At 45.8% G+C, this 18,528-nt stretch overlaps 1 protein-coding gene across 1 annotated transcript in view; it reads right to left on the bottom strand.

Annotated features, from left to right (window-relative positions):
* The window catches only part of TMEM131 (transmembrane protein 131), a 943,143-nt gene that overhangs the window by 289,075 nt on the left and 635,540 nt on the right, over positions 1-18,528 (bottom strand). The window contains exon 28 of the mRNA XM_085622890.1: positions 11,721-11,907. Coding sequence (XP_085479016.1) covers positions 11,721-11,907 — 187 coding nt within the window. The remainder of the gene's footprint in view (positions 1-11,720; positions 11,908-18,528) is intronic.

Below are 18,528 nucleotides of genomic sequence, written 5' to 3'. Positions count from 1 at the left end.
GTGAACACAAATCTAATATCAGATTATTGAAACACACAGCCCCCTTGGTCAGCCATTGGACAGAGGCAGCCCATGTGGAAAGCGACCTTAGATGGTCCATTCTGGAAAAAGTCCTACCTCAACCAGGTAGAGATTTGACCACTATATGCAGAAAGAGGGAAGTCTTTTGGATTTTCACTCTTAACTCTAATGAGAAAGGATTGAACGAGACTAAGCCGTGGGAGAATGCCATCCTTTAACATGTTTTCGTGACCATTGTCCATCTTGGATTGAGCCCTACTGATTGAGCCCTGTGGTTAAGACAAGGGACTGGCCAGTCTGGCTGTTATTAGCAATGGAAGTGTCTCCTCCAGTTGAACCCATACATTTTAGATTTGGCCCAAATTTTGGAATTCTGTCCTATTTGTGTTTTGCTGTCCATTTTTTCACTTTCCCCCACGTGGATATTCAATTCGGACCCCCTTCGGCATCATTTTGGATGCTGTTCATTCCATCCTCTGTCGAATACAATAAAATGCATACTTCTTGTATTCCCGTTTTAGTGTTTATCACGTCCTGTCTTTCTACTTCGCCTACATGGACTTATTTCTATTCGTTTAGCCCCTGTCCATCATGGCACCCATGGACATGCTCTCCCTTTTGCTCTTTGGGCCTGCCCTCTTCCCATCTTAGTTACCTTCAGTAGGGAGGAGCTCATTTCCCGCGTTGCGCACAGCTGCATTTTTATCACTTCCGCTATTTAAACCAGCCGACTGCTCCACGCTGTGCTCAGCTCATTCTCTCTGCAGCCGGTGGGAAACCCTTTCCTGTCTATCGCTGGATGGTTGCGACTGCCGCGTGTCTACTGTTGTCTTCGGGTAAGTTTGACCTCCGTACTCTGCTTATATTCAGTGCTCGTGCAGGAGGCTTGACCCATACTCTGCATGTGTCGGTAGATTAATGTTCATTTAGACGCCTTTTAACTCAGGGTGGGTTAGCGACAGGTACATCCTTTAGTCTTGGGTAATATTTGAGTCTCTCTAATTTTGGGATTTGTCATCGCTTAAAGCTTGCCCTCCTCCCTAAAACCTCTTTGTTTTTGGCTAGTCTCAGTTTATCAGCTCTTATGATAGGACTCTCTATCGGCACCTGGCTAACTATTAACTGTCCTCCTGTAAACATTGTTGTGCCCTGTTCACTTATGGAGAGTCAGACTTTTTTGGCATACTCAGCCCAGTATTTCTTCGCTTAGAACGTGACTGACTTCATCCTCATACGTGTCATCTTTTCTATTAACCCTTCCAGACGCCTTCCCAAATTGTTGTATCCACAACTCTAAGAATCTGAAGTGCTGTCCAGTTTCCTTGACTATCCACTCCCTTGAACCTCCTGTGTGGATATCCATTCGCCGTACTCGAAGAACCTTGGCCTTGTTTGATGCCATTATTTATGTGCCACCTCAGTTGTCCTCTACCCTATCCTGGGTAAGTCAGGGAGTTTTTCCCTATCTCCATCCTTGACTGACACGGAGCCCCAATTCTCCGGTCTCGCGACCTCTGGGACTAATCCTTATATCTCTTCTACCAGGTCCCTGTGAGGAACCAGTTTGGTCATTATCCGTTATCCTACCACCTCCTGTGTGCTATTCGGTTACGATCACTCCAGGTATTTTTCCACGACTTGATGTGTTTTTCTACCTCGATAGCCTCGCTACCTCCTGGGATTACCTGGACCTCTTTGGGACTATACTTTCCTCTTTTGTACATATCTTTATCACAATAGTGTCTTTTGGTGAAATCTAGCTCTTCTACACTGGTGAGTTCTGGTGATTTTCAATTCCTGGCCTGTCACCAGTACCTACTAAAACTGTATATACCTTTCATATCTTCTAGTGTGCACACCTCCTGTTCCCTAAAAGTTAATTTAATTTTTGTACTCTTTATATGCTCTTATCTGTTTACCCAACGCCAGTCTTCCCTTGTACTATGTCCCCATCTTAGGGATTTTATTTTGTCCGATACGCTTTGATGTCTCGCATTGTATGAATTTTTGTATGTTTATACAAAATTTGTTGTCCTTCTGGGCGCATCTTACCTTGTGTCTTACACACTACTTGTTGGCCCTGAAGAAGGTTTGACCCACACCCGGGTTGGACACAAACGCGTGTCGGCGCTGAAGAGCTTTGTGTCTCCTTTGTTTCCACCTTCCCCTATGAGAAGAAACTGGATCATGGACTGTATTAGAAACTGATCACTTGACATTCATTGTTCATTTACTATCTTCTATGTTGGCCTATTTTTGTGATACAAAGATTGTTGTTTTTGTTTTAAAATGTATATTGTTATGTAATGAAATCCTGAGTTTATGGGATGTATGAGTATGTTTGGGTTGTGGTTGACAGTTTGAAATGAGTGTGTGTGCCTATGATGAGCCTAGATGTATCTGATTTTCAATTCTTCTTCTTGTTGTGTTCTTATTAAGTTGATACCATGACATAAATAAATGAGATATTTTCCATAGACTAGGTTTTCTACATGTATTGAGGAAGAACTTGCTTGTTTGGGTATGTTCTAAAATATCAGTGACTTTGAGCATTCTATAAGTAACTTTCAGGCAGACTGGGTCTTTCTGACTGTACTCTGGTTTTCCCCCGTCCTTTCTGTCTGCTATTCGTTTCAGGGGCCCTCTTCAGTGGGAGTGGTGACCCCCCCATGAAATACTGGCCTCAAACTCAGGTAGAGGACAGCTCGGACCTCGAGGGACGTAGAAAACCACCACCTGTGTTGTTGAACCCTTCGGAGTACGCAGGAGCTTGGAATCAGCAGACTGGTCAGCAGTGTTGAGACCCTGCAAATACAAGGAAGTGACTCCTTCACTTCAAGGGAGATTCCTTCAAGTGTCTTTGATGCTCCACAGGCCTTGGAGGGTTTCTGTATGAAGCACAGACACAGACGATGCAGCAGACAAACAGGGAGACGAAGTCAGGCCCTTACGAAATCCAGAGTGTCCAGACGGGCGAAGTTGAAGTGGTATTGGAATGAAATCTTGTCCCAAGACGAAACTAGGGACCTCCACCCAGGTAAGCTCTCAAGTACCCTAGGGAAAAGGTTGGGAAGATTCAGGGGACCCTCCCAGGGGAGGGTCTGGACAGGGGGGGAGGTTACTCCCTTGTGCTTGTCCAGTTTCGTGCCAGAGCAGAAGCCAGCAGCTCCCAGGACTGGTGTGAACTGAACTATGCAAAGGGACACCAAATGTGTCCCTCATTCAGACTTTCTGGCGCTGGCAAGCGTACCCACCCGTCCCAATACACTAAGGGCCAGATGTACAATGCTTTTTACCATGTGCTAACCGGTCTTAGACCCGTTTGCGCATGCTAAAAACCATGGGCCCATGTACAAACAGTATTTTGCGAGTCGCAAATAAATTGCAACCCGCAAAATAATGTTTTGCGATTCGCTATTAGGAAGAGACATTCCCTTCTCAATAGCGACCGCAAATCTATATACCAATGTTTTGCAACCGCAATTGTGGGCGCAAAACACTCGCAAATTACCACCCACTTCAAGTAGGTGGCAATGAATTCATCCCAGGGACCACTACCTGCCCTTAAAAAATAAAACCAAAATGTTTCCTTTAAGGAAAATGGGCTGCATTTATAATAAAAAAAAAAAGCTGCTTTATTTAAAAGCAGTCCCAGGCATGGTGGTCTGCTGAGCCCAGCAGGCCACCATACCTGGGGGGGCCTGTCATTCGCAATGGGCTCGCAAATTGTGAGAGGCTTATTAATATTCACGAGCTTCGCAATTTGTGACCCCTTTGGGAATCGCAAACAGTGTTAAACACACTGTTGTACATGCCAAAAAGCGCCTCGCAAATTGCGATTCACAAATGTGACGCAATTTGCGATGCACTATTTGGCAGGTTGTACATCTGGCCCTTTATCCTGTCTGTGCGGTGGTCACAGCTCCCTGTGACAGGACGCCTATTGTTCTGCCTTCTCCTGCTCGAGCTTGGCTCAGGAGCAGAAGTGTGTCTCTGGTCGGCAGCAACCCTTTTGTGCTTTCCGGGGCTCGAAGGTTGGCACCGGGAACATTTAGAGCCTTCCAGTGCTTGGAATCATACCTCCACACCGTTTACGGTGTGGGGGTATGATTCCAACATGTTTGATACCAAACATGATCAGATTTGTTTCAGCCGTTTTTGAGATGGTCGTCCGTAATTACGTTGTGCCCTCTATATAGTATATGGCTGCTTCACTGACAACCTGGGAGAATGGACTCCGTAGGCTGCAGGGGTGTGCTGCTCATGCAGGTGCACCCTCTCCATCAGAAACACGCACCCTGCCTTCTGGATTGCAAAGGCCTGCTATAGGGGTGACTTTTAGGTTTTAAGTGCAGGGACCCTTAGATATTGTAAACCTATATCTTAAGTAAGTGGTGCAAGCACCAAATTACACAGGCTGCAATGGCAGGCCTGTAGATCCGTTATGAATGGTCTCTCATGGGTGGCATAATACATGCTTCAGCCCATGGGAGACCTTTGGGGTAACTCTGCCATGGGTACCTTAGTACCATATACCAGGGACTGATAAGGGTACCCCAGTATCCAATCTGGGATGTACCCAAGTACTGAACACAACCATTTAGGGAGAAAGCAAATAGACTGGGGACCTGATTAGCAGGATTCCAGTCAGACTAGTCAAAAACAGCATCACATCAACCAAAAGTGGAGGTAACCATAAGAAGCAAATCCTACTTTCCTACAAGGAACAACTAATAACTATGGACTCCTCAGTCAAGAGAAATACAGCTTCCTACGTAATGATCACCCCAAGATGCCAGTGCTGTATATAATCCAGAAAATCCATAAAGGCCCCATTAAACCACCTGGACGACCGACTATTTCAGCCATAAGGGGTTTACATGAGAATATGTCAAAATATATTGACTATTTTTTGCAACCGTATGTCAAGAACCTACCCTTTTCATCCAAGACACTGGTGATTTCCCTAAAGTTATCTATGATATGCTTTGGGAGGACAATTTAATTTGATGTCCCTAAATGTTTCATCATGGTAAACTAGTATTCGTCACAGTGATGGTTTAAGAGCGGTTGAACACTATCTGAGCAACAGACTACTAGCATTACACCAACACACCCAAATGTTGATGAAAATGATTCAGGGATGTTTATTTAACAACTTTCCTCTTTGACAATTGTATGTACCATCAAATAGGGGAGTCCAAGATGGGCGCCTGCTCCTCCCCCAGCTACGTGTGTTTACACATGGGCTGGTGGGAGAAGCAGGTGCTCAGAGTGAATCACTTCAAAGAATGGGATGAAAATGTGGTGGTCTGGCTATGCTATATTGACAACCTCTTCGTCATTTGGAGAGGATCAGAACAAAGTGCAGATGATTTTATAACATGCATTTATGTCAACAATCTCAATCTGCACTTTACCGGTGAACAAAGTGCAGAGAATTTCATAACACGCATGTCAACAATCTCAATCTGCATTTTACCGGTGAAGTCAGTAACAGCAAGATACACTTCCTAGATTTGGCGGTATTTGTGGCAAATTACAAACCCAACTTCATAGAAAAAGTACAGCCAGTAACACACTCTTACATGTGTCAAGCTTTCACCCCCAACATCTTATAGCAAGCATCTCCTACGGCGAGTTAATAAGTGCCAAAAGGAACTGTAGTTTGCCTCACCATATTGTGTCCAGTCAGAAGGACATGATACACAGGTTCACACAAAGAGGGTATGATACCAAAATGATCATTAATGCACAGGAAAAAAACGACTGCATATCTAGCGAACATCTCTTATTAAGTAATTGCAAAAAACCTGAAACAGAGGACACGGTTAGGTTAATCACCACATATAGCAACCAGCACTAACAACTAGCCAAGGCAGTCAGAAAGAACTGGCACATAATCTGCTCAGCTCCCACCATTGGAACGACAGTTCCGGTTAAACCCCAAATAACCTATCGAAGAGCAAGCTCTATGAGGGACTGCCTGGAAAGATTGGGTCCGGAAACAAGAAGAACAGTCAGTTGGCTCACGGGAACTAATGGTTTCCATAAGTGCCCACGATGTAGAGCGTGCACAATAGGCATCAATACCAAGGAGTCTCTCTCCCTTTTCTTACACATCTATCTCCATAAGAGGCAATTTCAATTGCAGATGCGAGTTTACTGTTTATGTGTTAACAGTAGCTGCAACCTGAGATACTTGTACAGCACAGTATTGCAAGTTCACAAACGCATACTGCAGCATATTCAGGCCATAAAAAAACAAGGATTTAACCTATCCAGTAGCCAGGCACTGTGCCGAAATTCATCATAGTGACATTGCTCAGATGTCAAATTTTGTCATAGACACAGTGCCCCAGATCATCAGATGGGGAGACGGAGTGAAAGCACTTAGGAGACTAGAGAGTAGATCCAATTTCCCAAATGATCCAAACATTGAAGATTTACATAACTTCTTGTTGGTGGGAGGTGGACACCGATCCGAGCGTTTAGAAGGTAGCAGATCCGATTGGCCAGGCCCCAGTACTAGTAACAGTTACTCGATACTATACTATAGATTCACAGTAACAGTGAGTATAATGATGAGAAAAGGATTACAAACACAGATTTATTAATTTTTGTGCTTACCTAATGCCTTAAATTCTCTATCAATGGTGTCGCCGCAGTAGTGTGATCAAGGCCGCGGCTGCGTCCGAAACGTGCTATGGCGACTTTGCACCAGCAATAAACGTTTAGAGCATTAACGGTGGTCTGTGTTCAGTTAGGCGCTGGAATACGCCCGTCAAAAAACTGATCGAGAATATATATATTAGCAAATATTTATATACATTATTAAATGTTAGTAAGATGTACTACGTTAAAATATATATATATATTCACTGAAAAAAACAAAAGGTTAAAGTGACTATAGTTAGGCTGACATTTCAACTCGTACAAAACCAGAGAAATTCAGCAGTTATAGTTAGATGAGCTAACTACAACTCTGAGTCCCACAAGGCTCTGCTTATAACCTCACATATTACATCACTCATGACATGGTCAGTGACATCATTCATGACATGGTCAGTGACATCACTCATGACATCATCCACAGACTCTCTCACACTCACTCACTCACACCCCAATATAACCTTTCATCCACCACCTCCAACTCCACACTACCATTCTCAAGCCCATTGACACAACCATACCAGTACGTACACACCCACTCGCTGATGCATAGGTCGACACACACACATCCACTCAGTCACCCATACAGCCACTCATACACCAACTCACTAATACAGCCCCTGATAAATTCACTCATACAGCCACTCACACACTGTCAGTCACCCATAGAGCTATTCACTCACCACTCTGCAAACGTGCCTCCTGGTGCACTACTAGTAGGGGGATGAAGTCCCCTTGGCTACTGAGGGTCTTTGGGGGGCAACTACCCCTCCTGTTACCTCCAGTAAGCCTCACACAGCTGGATTGCGGAGAGGTGGTCAGAAGCCATGCTCCCTTTATCCACCACTCTGCAAATGCAAAGTCCACTTTAGTCCTGAGGCCCTCAGGAGGCAAGGGAGCGTCATCCCCGACCAGCAGTGTGCGGAGAGGTGTGTTTGCAGAGTGATGGAGAAAGGGGCGCAGCCTCTGACCACCTCTCAACAATCCCATTGTGTGGGGCTCACTGGAGGTAACAGGAGGTCTTCTTGGACCTAAGGACCCTCAGCAGCCATGGGGACTTCATCCCACCCACCAGGAGCGGGCCAGGAGGAGCATTTGCAGGGTAGTGGAAAAAGGGGGCGGGCCTCCCGGGTGTTGTGTTTTTGTATTTTTTTTTTTTTTAGGAACGGGGGGCCACCCTTCCCTGGACCATTTTGGGCCCTGGGGACCCCATCCCCTGGGCCTGATCCTTTTTAAAATTTCTTATTAAAAAAACAGGAGGGCTGCGCGGCCCCTCTCCCAGGCTGATTCTGGCCCCGGGTACCCCATCTACCAGGGGCTGTCTTTATTTTTCACATGGGAGGAGGGCTGTGCTGGCCCTACAACCCTCCCCGAGCCTATTTCAGCCCTGGGGACCCAATACCCCGGGCAGGCCTTTGACTTTTTTTTTTTTTTTTTTAAATGGGGAAGGGGGGCCAGCACCCCCCCCCCCCCCTCCCCAGGCAAATATTGTCCTGGGGACCCCATCCCCCAAGGCTTTCCCAGCTTGTTGAGGACCGCAGGGATGCCTCAAGGCCCCCGCGGTCCATGGCGGCTCCCCACCTCCTGTGGGACCCCGCATTGCTTTTGGACAGAGTGAGCTGCGAAAGCAATTCTGCTCCACTTCATGGAAAAAAGAGCATTTTTGATGCTCCTGCGTCCATGAAGCGGATCAGAGTTAGCTATAACTTGGCGGGATCCATAGCAAACTGCAATGTCCCGGGGGTGGGCTCTCCGGGACTCTACTGGTGCTGGCCCGAGGGGTAGGGGGGGACGGGGTGGCGGATTTACACCAAATAAGTAAAAATCACTTCCTTGAACCAACATCTACCTCCCTGCCAAATATGGTGTAAGTCAGTTCAGTGGTTCGGGCTGTAGGTGTCGCTAATGGTTCCTATGGGAATTAACATTACAAACACACCCTTAATTCGTGCCCCAAATTATCAGTCCCCACTGCACGGATCACCCCCAAACATTCCATGACAACCAGAACCTACCTTGACACTTTTGTTTTGAAAATTTCATGATGATTGGTCAAACGACATGCTAAAGTTACAGCCAAGTCAAAAAATGCTTTTCCTACGGAAAGTAGGTCCAAACTATAACTACCTACTGGCGACCACCAGTAGGGGATGGATATATATTTATATTTTGTTTGTTTTTAATGATATTAGTGTGAAACAATATTTATTTTGGATATTTTTGTACTTAAAATTATAACAATAGGCGTTTGATATTTTTGTAAAAACAATATTTCTGTTACACGATATTGTTGATTCCGATATGTCAGTGATCCAATTAGTTGCAATCACTGAAATGCTACTAATCACATTTGAGACTCATGAAAGTTTCAGGTCAGCAAGAATGGCAGTAATAGTACACTCCAAAATCTTTATGGCAATTATGAGCTTACACTTTGAAGGTATTCTGGTTTCGGTTATATTCAAATTGTGGAAAAGAAACTGTAGCATGAAGGTGAGCAATTCATAGGACATTTTGTGGCATCGACAAAGTAGAACGGATGCTGAATCGGTCTGTTTCAATTAAGAAGTTTATCTCAGTCCTGAGGAGTCAGTGTTAAATACTCCAATATGAATTTAACAAGTGATTTTGTAACCCATATTTATAAGGACACTTTAAAAATTGTTTTGTTCAAGGTAAAAGGCAGGGCCCTCCAGGAATAAGGTTTGTATTTCTTCAGGGTTGTATTAAGGTATACCAAGACCATTAGAGCTACTTCTGTTTCTTGTGTGTGGAAAAGCGTGACATCTGTCATGACCTGCTGGCAGACATGGATTAAATGCAGGTTTGCGAGAGATCTGCTGTCTTTGCGAAACTGTTTTGCCCTCCCTTAAAGGGTTTCCCTGTCCCATCCTAACATGACCGGTGTTGAACCACTTTCTTTTCTCGCTCTCCTCCATGCAAACTGATAGACAGAAAGGTACACAGACTAAATGGATAGGTTTCAAATCAGCAGGAATGAGGCATGATTTTTTTAAAATTCACCACAGGCTAGGATAATATTTTGATGACAGGCACAACTGTCAAATGAGTTGTGTTCTATTGTGATGAAACAGTCGCGAGCTGATGGCATGCACCCAAAATATATTTAAGATATGCATATGAGAAACTCACCACTTGATCAAGATTATTTAGCTAATAAGAGTATAGCTCCTCTGCTTTTACAGAAAAACCTAGTTCAAGTTGACGTGGAAGGCAGATGATTTCATAATATGAAAAATGTGAAGATGGTGGTGTAACAGTTCACTGTCTGAACCCCACTAAAGCTGGTGCTAATGGGTGACTAGTACTGCCAAAGGCTAAACATGTAGATGTCGGAGGACCGTCCCCCGATACAGCTGAAGGATGATCTAATATTAACGGTGAAAACAGCTCACCCAACCCTAATCTATTAGTACCACTACCACCCACTGCATCCACAGGTCCCTTAAAAATGGGTGAATTGGCCCGCTCACTGTGATAAAGTGAACCTACCGACAAACTGTTAGAAACCATCACCAAATGGTGAATGAATAATCAATTGGCTGAACCTTTTTAGGAGCCATGAGCTTAGTGTTTTAGCACATAATGCTATTTCAGGTAATGTTAACTCACAATTGGGTAAAAAAAAAAAAACCTTAACCAACCTCTGCTTCCCTTTTTATCAATAGGGAGTTGTGCTAATCAAACATACATATAAGAAGATCATATGAAACAGGAGGCCATTAAGTTCACTAACTTTGTTAAGTAATTCAGGAGGAAACAAAGTCAAAGACCTAAAAAAAGGGTTGGGGGAGGATTAGAAATAATACTATGAAAAAGGGTTGGTGAATTGATTGTGAAGGCAAACAAAACAGAGACACGAGGGAAGGGATTCATGGAGTGAAACCTTAGGGTTTAACCTGCATAAAGGAAAAAAGGGAGAAACACAAGGAGATGCCTCTAGCTGAACTTGTCAATTAATAAAAAACCGAGTGGATGTATCAAAGTGGATGTAAGAGTCTACTATTTATCTTGTTTTCATTTTCTTCCAATTCACATACAACAACCAGAAGTGTAGAGTAGTCATATGGAAGCAACTTCTGAAACATTGCTGACTATGGTCTTTATATCACTACAATGGAAAGGAGGATACCGGAACGATTTAGGTTTCAAGTTTAATAAGGTTTAAAACCAATTTCTTTCAGCTTGCGTTCCAAATTCTTCTTGTATAAATAACAAATCAAGAGACATGAAGGAGACTACACCTCTGAGCAGGGCAGCATTAGAGCAAAACATTAAGGCTATTTCTGAGAACTGTGGAGAATGAAACTCTCACTCAAAAGTAGCAGTAGAAGCCATAAGGTTATCTTGTGCATGCATCTGACAGGAAATGGAGGTAACTTGCAGTGGGTAATGCAGAAGACCAGAGCCCCCCAGGAAAACATGGAGACCCAGTGCCACCTTAGGCCATAAAACAGTGTGTGCAAAATGATGCAACATTTATATTCTAGGAAGCGAAAAATCGGGATCGACAGAAATCACTCCACCAGATCAGTTCTGGGAGACAATTAAATCATCAAATAATACTAGCTGAAACCTCCATCTGTGACGGAGGGAAAAAGGAATTTGGATCTTGTAAAACAACAAGCATGGTTGATTGGAGCCTGGTAAAGGGGGAGAGGATCGATGCACTAACAGCAGGCACTCTGGATTTTTTTTTACCCACAAATCAACCTCCATTCTGTTGTCTGCCAGCCTGAACATCACATAAATATGTAAGGAGAGTGGTGCGCATATACCAGTGCAGTGCGCTGCACTTTTGAATTTTTTTTTTATTGTTTTCCTTTGAACAAGTGTGCTGCACTTTTAAAGAAATGGTTACACTATTTTAAGTGTATTGTGATACAAGTATTTTTATACTCCAAGTAAAAGAAATTAAGCAATATGCTGAATGAATTAAAGCTCTTTAAATTCTTTATGAAATATAACCATTAAAATGCCTTATTCTCCAAGGCAACGCTACTTACAATATGATGATTTCCTTAGAAGCATTGGGACTTAACGCAAACTCTTCACAATTAAGAACTTTAAATCCATATCCTTCGCATGCATATCCACTGATTTCCATAGACTTCACATTAACCTGCAGTTGACCTGTATTCTCTACTTTAAATGTTCTTTTCAACGTGAAATTTGGCTCTTTAAATTTCAACCCTGCAACAAACAAAGTAAATGGTAGTAAATATATAAAACATGCTGAATTGTTAGTTCTTACATGGTTTCTAAAGAGGGCTAAGCAGATTCTTGGAAACATTACATAATATAAAAATATTGGTTGTTTGTTAAATGTTTCTTGCAAGGACTAAGAGTTAATTATTTATGATAACAGACAACAAGCATGTGACGATTGTACAAATGTTAAGGGACTGACTCAAATAATGATCACAATGTCCAGCTGAAGAAAGCAAAGGCATAGACTTTCAGTTTCAGCAAAAATACAATTATACATTTTTATGGAGCCCAGAATGTGAATTAACCTGTCAACCTGCAGAACAAGTTACTTACTTTCAGTAACAGTCTTTCTGGTGGGCACTATCTCAACGGAGTTTCCTCATCTTTAGAATATTCCTCAGTGCCAAACTTGATCTAGATGATTTCAACAGCATTTAAAGGCCGCCATGCCAGCAACACCACTTTTTGTGGAAAGAAAGTGGTGTAAGGCGGATGCACTGAGAGAACTTGGAGTTCACTCACACAGTGATCTGTTACCACCACCAGGAACACACTCTTCATGGTAAGGAAACGTAGTGGAGAGCTCTGCATTGGTTTGAAAGGACTATACTTGAGGAAAGTGAGGACAAACATTCCAAAGTGGTATCACAAAGGGTTTGGTGGGATGGGGGCATGTTTCAAAGCTTTTATACATTTCATCACTACAGGGTATTTGAACAAGTACGGCTGCCCATATGCAAAAAGTCAGACAAGCAACCTTTAACGTTGGCTACTGCCAGTCCTTGCTGGGCCAAAGAAAAAACAAGACATGCAACAGTTTTGCCTGTAATGGATCTGTATGGTGGGTGCCCCACCATGCAACAAACGAATTCCTAGGTCGGGAGTAAACAGACTTTGTGGAGGGACGCCTAGCCGAAAGGATGACACCTACAACTTTGTGAGGAAGATTGAACACAGTCATTGTGCATATTATGCAGGTTCATGTGCAGGGCACTGCCCTGCTGCTGAGACAGGAGATATTCACAAAGCTGTAGCCTGATCAGAGTAATTTCCAGGAGGTGTGGATGGGTCCAGTATTGAGGAGGACCAGTCTTAGTGGTCTGTGATACAAAACGGTTCATGTTCGCCAGGTAGTAGGCCTCAAAGTTGGTGTCTCCAAGGCCCCTTTGGTCGGCACGGAGTAGTAAAGTGGCAGGAGGCCATCGACGATAGTCATTTGCCCACATCTGATCTCCCAGGAGTGTGTTCATCTTCCAAGAAGCCAGTTGAGCACTTCCAAGCATGGAAGTGTAGTGTAACAATAGAGCCCATGGTATCTACAGAAGACAAGCCACACTTCAGGATCTACTTTGAAGCATCCAAGCCATCAATGACCAAATCTGAAAATGGATTCTTCTTGTGCACCAGAAGACTTGCAACCACCAGTATTATTAATTCCCACAAGGCATGGACACAGGGGCCTAGCAGGCATATGGCAAAAATTGTACAGAGTGAACCCACCCAATACAAAACATTCCAGGCTCATGAGTTCACTTGCTTGATCTCCTGATCCAAAGGAGCCAAAGGGAAGGCACTGATTCAGGTTGGAAGATGAAGCCTGACCCAGTAGGATCCCAGGTATCAAGTGTTAAGACAAGAATTTTGGGTCACCCGGAGGAGACCTATGGCATCTGGCAATTTGTCTTGGAATAGCTGGGCCTGAAACAGCAGGCAGCACAGATAGGTTCCTGCAGGGTCTTGTTAAAAGGGAGCAAGGGCTCTGTAACTGAAAATGCAGTCTGCAAGATTTCAGTCAATGAGACTGGATCATCGGAGGGCAAAGTCATTTATGGAGTTTCTGCAGCATTATACACCACTGTGGTACAAGGAAGAAGCTTCCTCGGTCGATGTCCTAGAGGGATAAGGATGCCCCTTCGGGGAGGTACCAATACCACTAGACAAGATAAAGGCCAGCAGTGGAGTAAGAACGGAAAGCAGAATATTGGCCCTTAAGACCATCCTCTGTGTGCCCATAATCTTTATCAAGCATGGTTATGGCATCTGAGTCACAGCCAAATAACGCTTCCATGCAGGCACATTTCAGGGCCCTAGGAGGAAAATGTTCCATCATACAAGTTCTGACCTTCTCCTGTGCCACCCAGATAATTTCAGCACACTTCAAAAGCCCCACAGGTGATGACTCAGAGCGGTACCAGCTGGGAGGCATGAAGGTCAGAGATACTAGAGTCATCAAGTCAGAAAGAGTGGTTATGTTCTTGAGGAGTGGCTCAGATGGTAGAGGAGCCGTCCTAAGCATGTACGACAGGCAAAAGTACTCAATCTGCAAGGGTTTAACAGATGAGAAGGCAATTCTAGCTGGGTCTTCTGCTGCTTCTAATTCTGGCTCGAAGGACGCATTTCCTTAAGAAAGGTGGGTATTTTACCTTGATACTGCGTATTTTATGTTTTGTGTTTCAAAAATGCTTCTGGGAGATCATTCCTTCATTGTATTCTGGTGTATCACTGCAGACCTTGGCCAAAATCAGCCTGGCTTCCTGCTCTCTGATGGCCTTTGGAAGTATCTGGGAACATGAATTGAAGGCCACCATGTCACTGCCATTTCCAAGATACTACATGCAGATGTCGATGTCGTTGCGTGGATTAGAAGTAAACAATCCGGTTGCAACACTTATGAAAGGCCTTCAACTCTGAGACTTTCAGATGAGAGATATGACAAAGTCACTGCCATCACTGGTGAAGCTGAGGAAATTTTCATCAGTAAAGAACTGAGAGCGGCTCCCTGGGTCAACGTTCATGGCCTAAATACAAGTCAAAAAGAGTGCTACATTTAGTAGCTCGCCCAGTCCTATTAGGATCATGTCTCATCAGTGGAACTTTGAATTTCTCAGAACCAGAGGAAAAAGGTGACCTGATGGGATCTCATAATTGAGGCTGAAGTCCTCATTCACCAGAAAAACATCACTCAGAAACCAATTAAGCTTCAAAAGAGTGAAGCAAAATAACTGGAGGTAATTGCTGATGGAGAAACAAAAGGAAGAAGCCTGACATACCCAAACACAAGGCAGTCCTTTAGCTGCAACTCCAATCATCGTAAGGCACAATCAGCTTGCTCACAGAGCTTCTGCCTGAACATTGTTGCAACAACAAGGACCATGACCATTTTCCCAATTCCACAGTCAAGGTCTTTTAGCAAAGCTGGAAGGAGCCTAAACCTCCTCTCCTGGTCACACGGTACATGGTCGAGGGCTAGTCAGTCAGGTCTTGGACCACATGGTCCTGCACAAAGGCAAGGACAGACGCACAAGTTACTTACTTGTGTAACGATATATCTGTAAGAGACATTAGTTAGTGATAGATTCCTTACCTTATAATATCCCCAGGCGTCAGACTGGATCTGCAAAGTTTTCATCAGCAGTCCCCCTGCGCGTTGGTAGGCGTCGTCGTACGGCTCCGCGTACGTCGCTGCCTTCGTAGCCGCCGAGATGACGTCGTCAGAGCTACTTAGACGCACCCTGACGTCAGTTCTGTACACAACTTTTCCGCGCCAGAAGCGCTGAGCCATGCCACAGACCGACAACTGGTGCAATAGAGCTAGGGTCCTGAAAGGGATGACCTGAACCCTAGAGAACAGTTCGCAGAACAGGGAGGATGGGCTGGCGGTAAGGAATCTATCACTAGCTAATGTCTCTTACAGATATATCGTTACACAAGTAAGTAACATGTGCGTCTGAAAGAGACACATTCGTGATAGATTCCTTACCTTAGAATACACACCCAAGCAATACCAACCCCGGTGGTGGTACTGCGAAGTGAGATTACACCAGAAAGTCACGGAGAACTGAAAGGCCAAAGAAGCCGTCTCTCCGGACCCGACTGTCAAGGCAATAGTGCTTAGTGAAAGTATGCAACGAGGCCCAAGTGGACGCCTGACAGATGTCTTGCAGGGGGACACCGCGTCCCAATGCTGTAGTAGCTGCTGGCGCCCTGGCAGAATGGGCCCGCAGCCCAACCGGAGGTTTCTTTTTGGCCAGAGAGTAACAGGCTTTAATGCACAAGACAACCCATCGGGAGATAGCGCGCTTGTGCACAGCCCGGCCTTTCTTGGCGCCCACGTAGCCAACAAAGGGATGGTCATCCACCAGGAACTGTTGTGTGCGGTTGAGATAGAACGAGAGCACACGTTTTGGGTCCAGACGGTGGAGCCTCTCCTCTTCTCTTGAAGGGTGCGGAGGCGGAAAGAAAGTGGGCGGAGTTACAGTTTGCCTGAGATGAAAGGCAGAGACTACTTTAGAATGGAGGGACGCGGTCGAAGCACAACCTTGTCCGGATGATTCGCCAGGAAAGGTGGTTTGCAGGAAAGAGCCTGGAGCTCACTCACCCGCCGAGCGGAGGTGATGGCCTCCAGGAAGACCGTTCTCAAAGTCAATAACTGCAAAGGACAGTTATGAAGAGTTTCAAAGGGAGCGCACATCAGATATGTGAGAACCAGGTTCAAGTCCCATTGAGGCATCACAAAAGGAACAGGAGGGAAAAGGTGAGTAATGCCTTTGAGAAATCGATTGACAACTGGGTACTTGTAAAGAGAGGGCTGATCAGGCAGCCTAAGAAAGGCAGAAAGAGCAGAAAAGTAGCTCTTGATAGTGCCCAGAGCAGATCCCTGCTGGGACAAAGAAAGAAGGAACCTCAGAAAGAGTGGCAGCAAGAGGATCAACAAATTTTGCTGTGCACCATGCCACAAATCTTTTCCACTGACAGGCGTATACCATTTTAGTGGAGGGACGTCTGGCTGCCAGAATCACATTACAGACTCCGGGAGGCAAGTCAAATGGAATCAGCTGTCGCCGCTCAATCTCCAAGCAAGGAGGTGGAGGCTGGACAGGTTCGGTGGAGGACCGTCCCCTGTTGCTGTGACAGGAGATCCTCCCGAAGAGGCAGTCGGATCGGGGGATCCACGCTCATGCTGAGTAGCTCGGGATACTAAACTCTTCAAACCCAGTCCGGTGCCACAAGAATGACTTGTGCCCAGTCACGCCTGATCTTCTACAGCACTCTGGGCAGATGTGGTATAGGCGGAAAGGTGTACAACAGAACGCAACTCCAATCGCGACAAAAAGCGCCGCCTAGTGAGTGCCGCCTTGGGAACTTCAACGCGTAGGACTGCTGACATTGCGTGTTCTCTTCGGTGGCGAATAGATCTAACCAAGGTTCTCCCCACTTGCTGAAAGAGACCTTGCACCACCTCCGAGTGAAGATGCCATTCGTGATCCAACATGCACCTTCGGGTGAGTTCGTCCGCCCTGGCGTTCAGGGTACCTGCCAGGTATTGAACCATCAAGGAAATGCCTTGACGTTCCAGCCACGTTCAGAGACGTAGGGCCTCCTGACATAGGGTCCACGACCCCACCCCGCCCTGTTTGTTGCAGAACCACATGGCAGTGGTGTTATCTGTGAACACCTGCACTACTCTCCCCTTGACAGAGGGAGGGAATGGTTTGAGTGCAAGTAGGCTCGCCCTGAGCTCCAAAAGGTTGATATGGAGCTTGGACTCCGCCGGAGAACAGAGGCCTCTGATATCCGCCTCTCCCATGAGGCCGCCCCAGCCCAGGAGGGACGCGTCCGTCACTACTGTGTGCTCCGGTTGGGGAAGGGAGAGGGATCTGCCGCTGACCCAACGCTGGTTCGTGAGCCACCACTGCAAGTCCTGTGCAGTGCCCTCCGAGATCTGGACATAGTCAGTCAGGTTTCCCCGATGCTTCGTCCACTGGAACTTCAGGTCCACTGTAGAGCCCGCATATGCCATCTAGCAAGATCGATCAGCAGGATGCAGGAAACCATGAGGCCCAGCAGCCTCAGGGTCTTCCTGACCACAACCCAGGACCAGGGCCGAAAGATCGGAATCATAGCCCGAATGTCCCGGACTCGCGGTTGGGGAGGATAAACCCGAAACTGCGCCGTATCCAGAACTGCACCGATGAAGAGGAGCTTCTGAGAGGGAATCAGGTGCGACTTTGGCAAAACCCCAGCAAATGCAGGAGGTCGGCCGTAGTCTGGAGGTGGGAGACGACTGCCTGGGGTGAGCCCGCCTTCAACAGCCAGTCGTCGAGCTAGGGGAAGACTGAAACCCCTGATCTGCGCAGATGAGCTGCGACCACCGCCATCAATTCGTGAACACCCGAGGGGCGCTGGTAAGGCCAAAAGGGAGCACGGTTAACTGAAAAGTGCTCGTGGCCCACCGTGAACCGTAGGTAACGCGGGTGGGCTGGCAGGATGTGGATATGAAAATAAGCATCCTGCAAGTCCAACGATACCAGCTAGTCTTGCGGGTCTAGGGCAGACAAGACCTGAGCAAGCGTGAGCATCTTGAACTTCTCCTTCTGGAGGAAGCGATTGACGTTCCGGAAGTCTAAGATAGGGCGCAGACCTTGGTCCTTCTTCAGACCCAAAAGTAGTGGGAGTAACAACCACAACCTACTTCTGGCATCGGAACGCGCTCCTGCGGACTATTTGCAGAACCCACCTGTCCGAGGTTATGGAGCGCCAGTTGGGAAGGTGATGGCGAATCCTGCCACCCACTGGCATCAGGTGGGCCTGAAACACCGGACT

The sequence above is a fragment of the Triturus cristatus genome, chromosome 8 (assembly GCF_964204655.1).
Source record: "Triturus cristatus chromosome 8, aTriCri1.1, whole genome shotgun sequence".
Taxonomy (NCBI): Eukaryota; Metazoa; Chordata; class Amphibia; order Caudata; family Salamandridae; genus Triturus; species Triturus cristatus.
The sequence above is the reverse complement of the archived record's forward strand: the minus strand, read 5'-3'. Positions and strand labels throughout refer to the sequence as shown.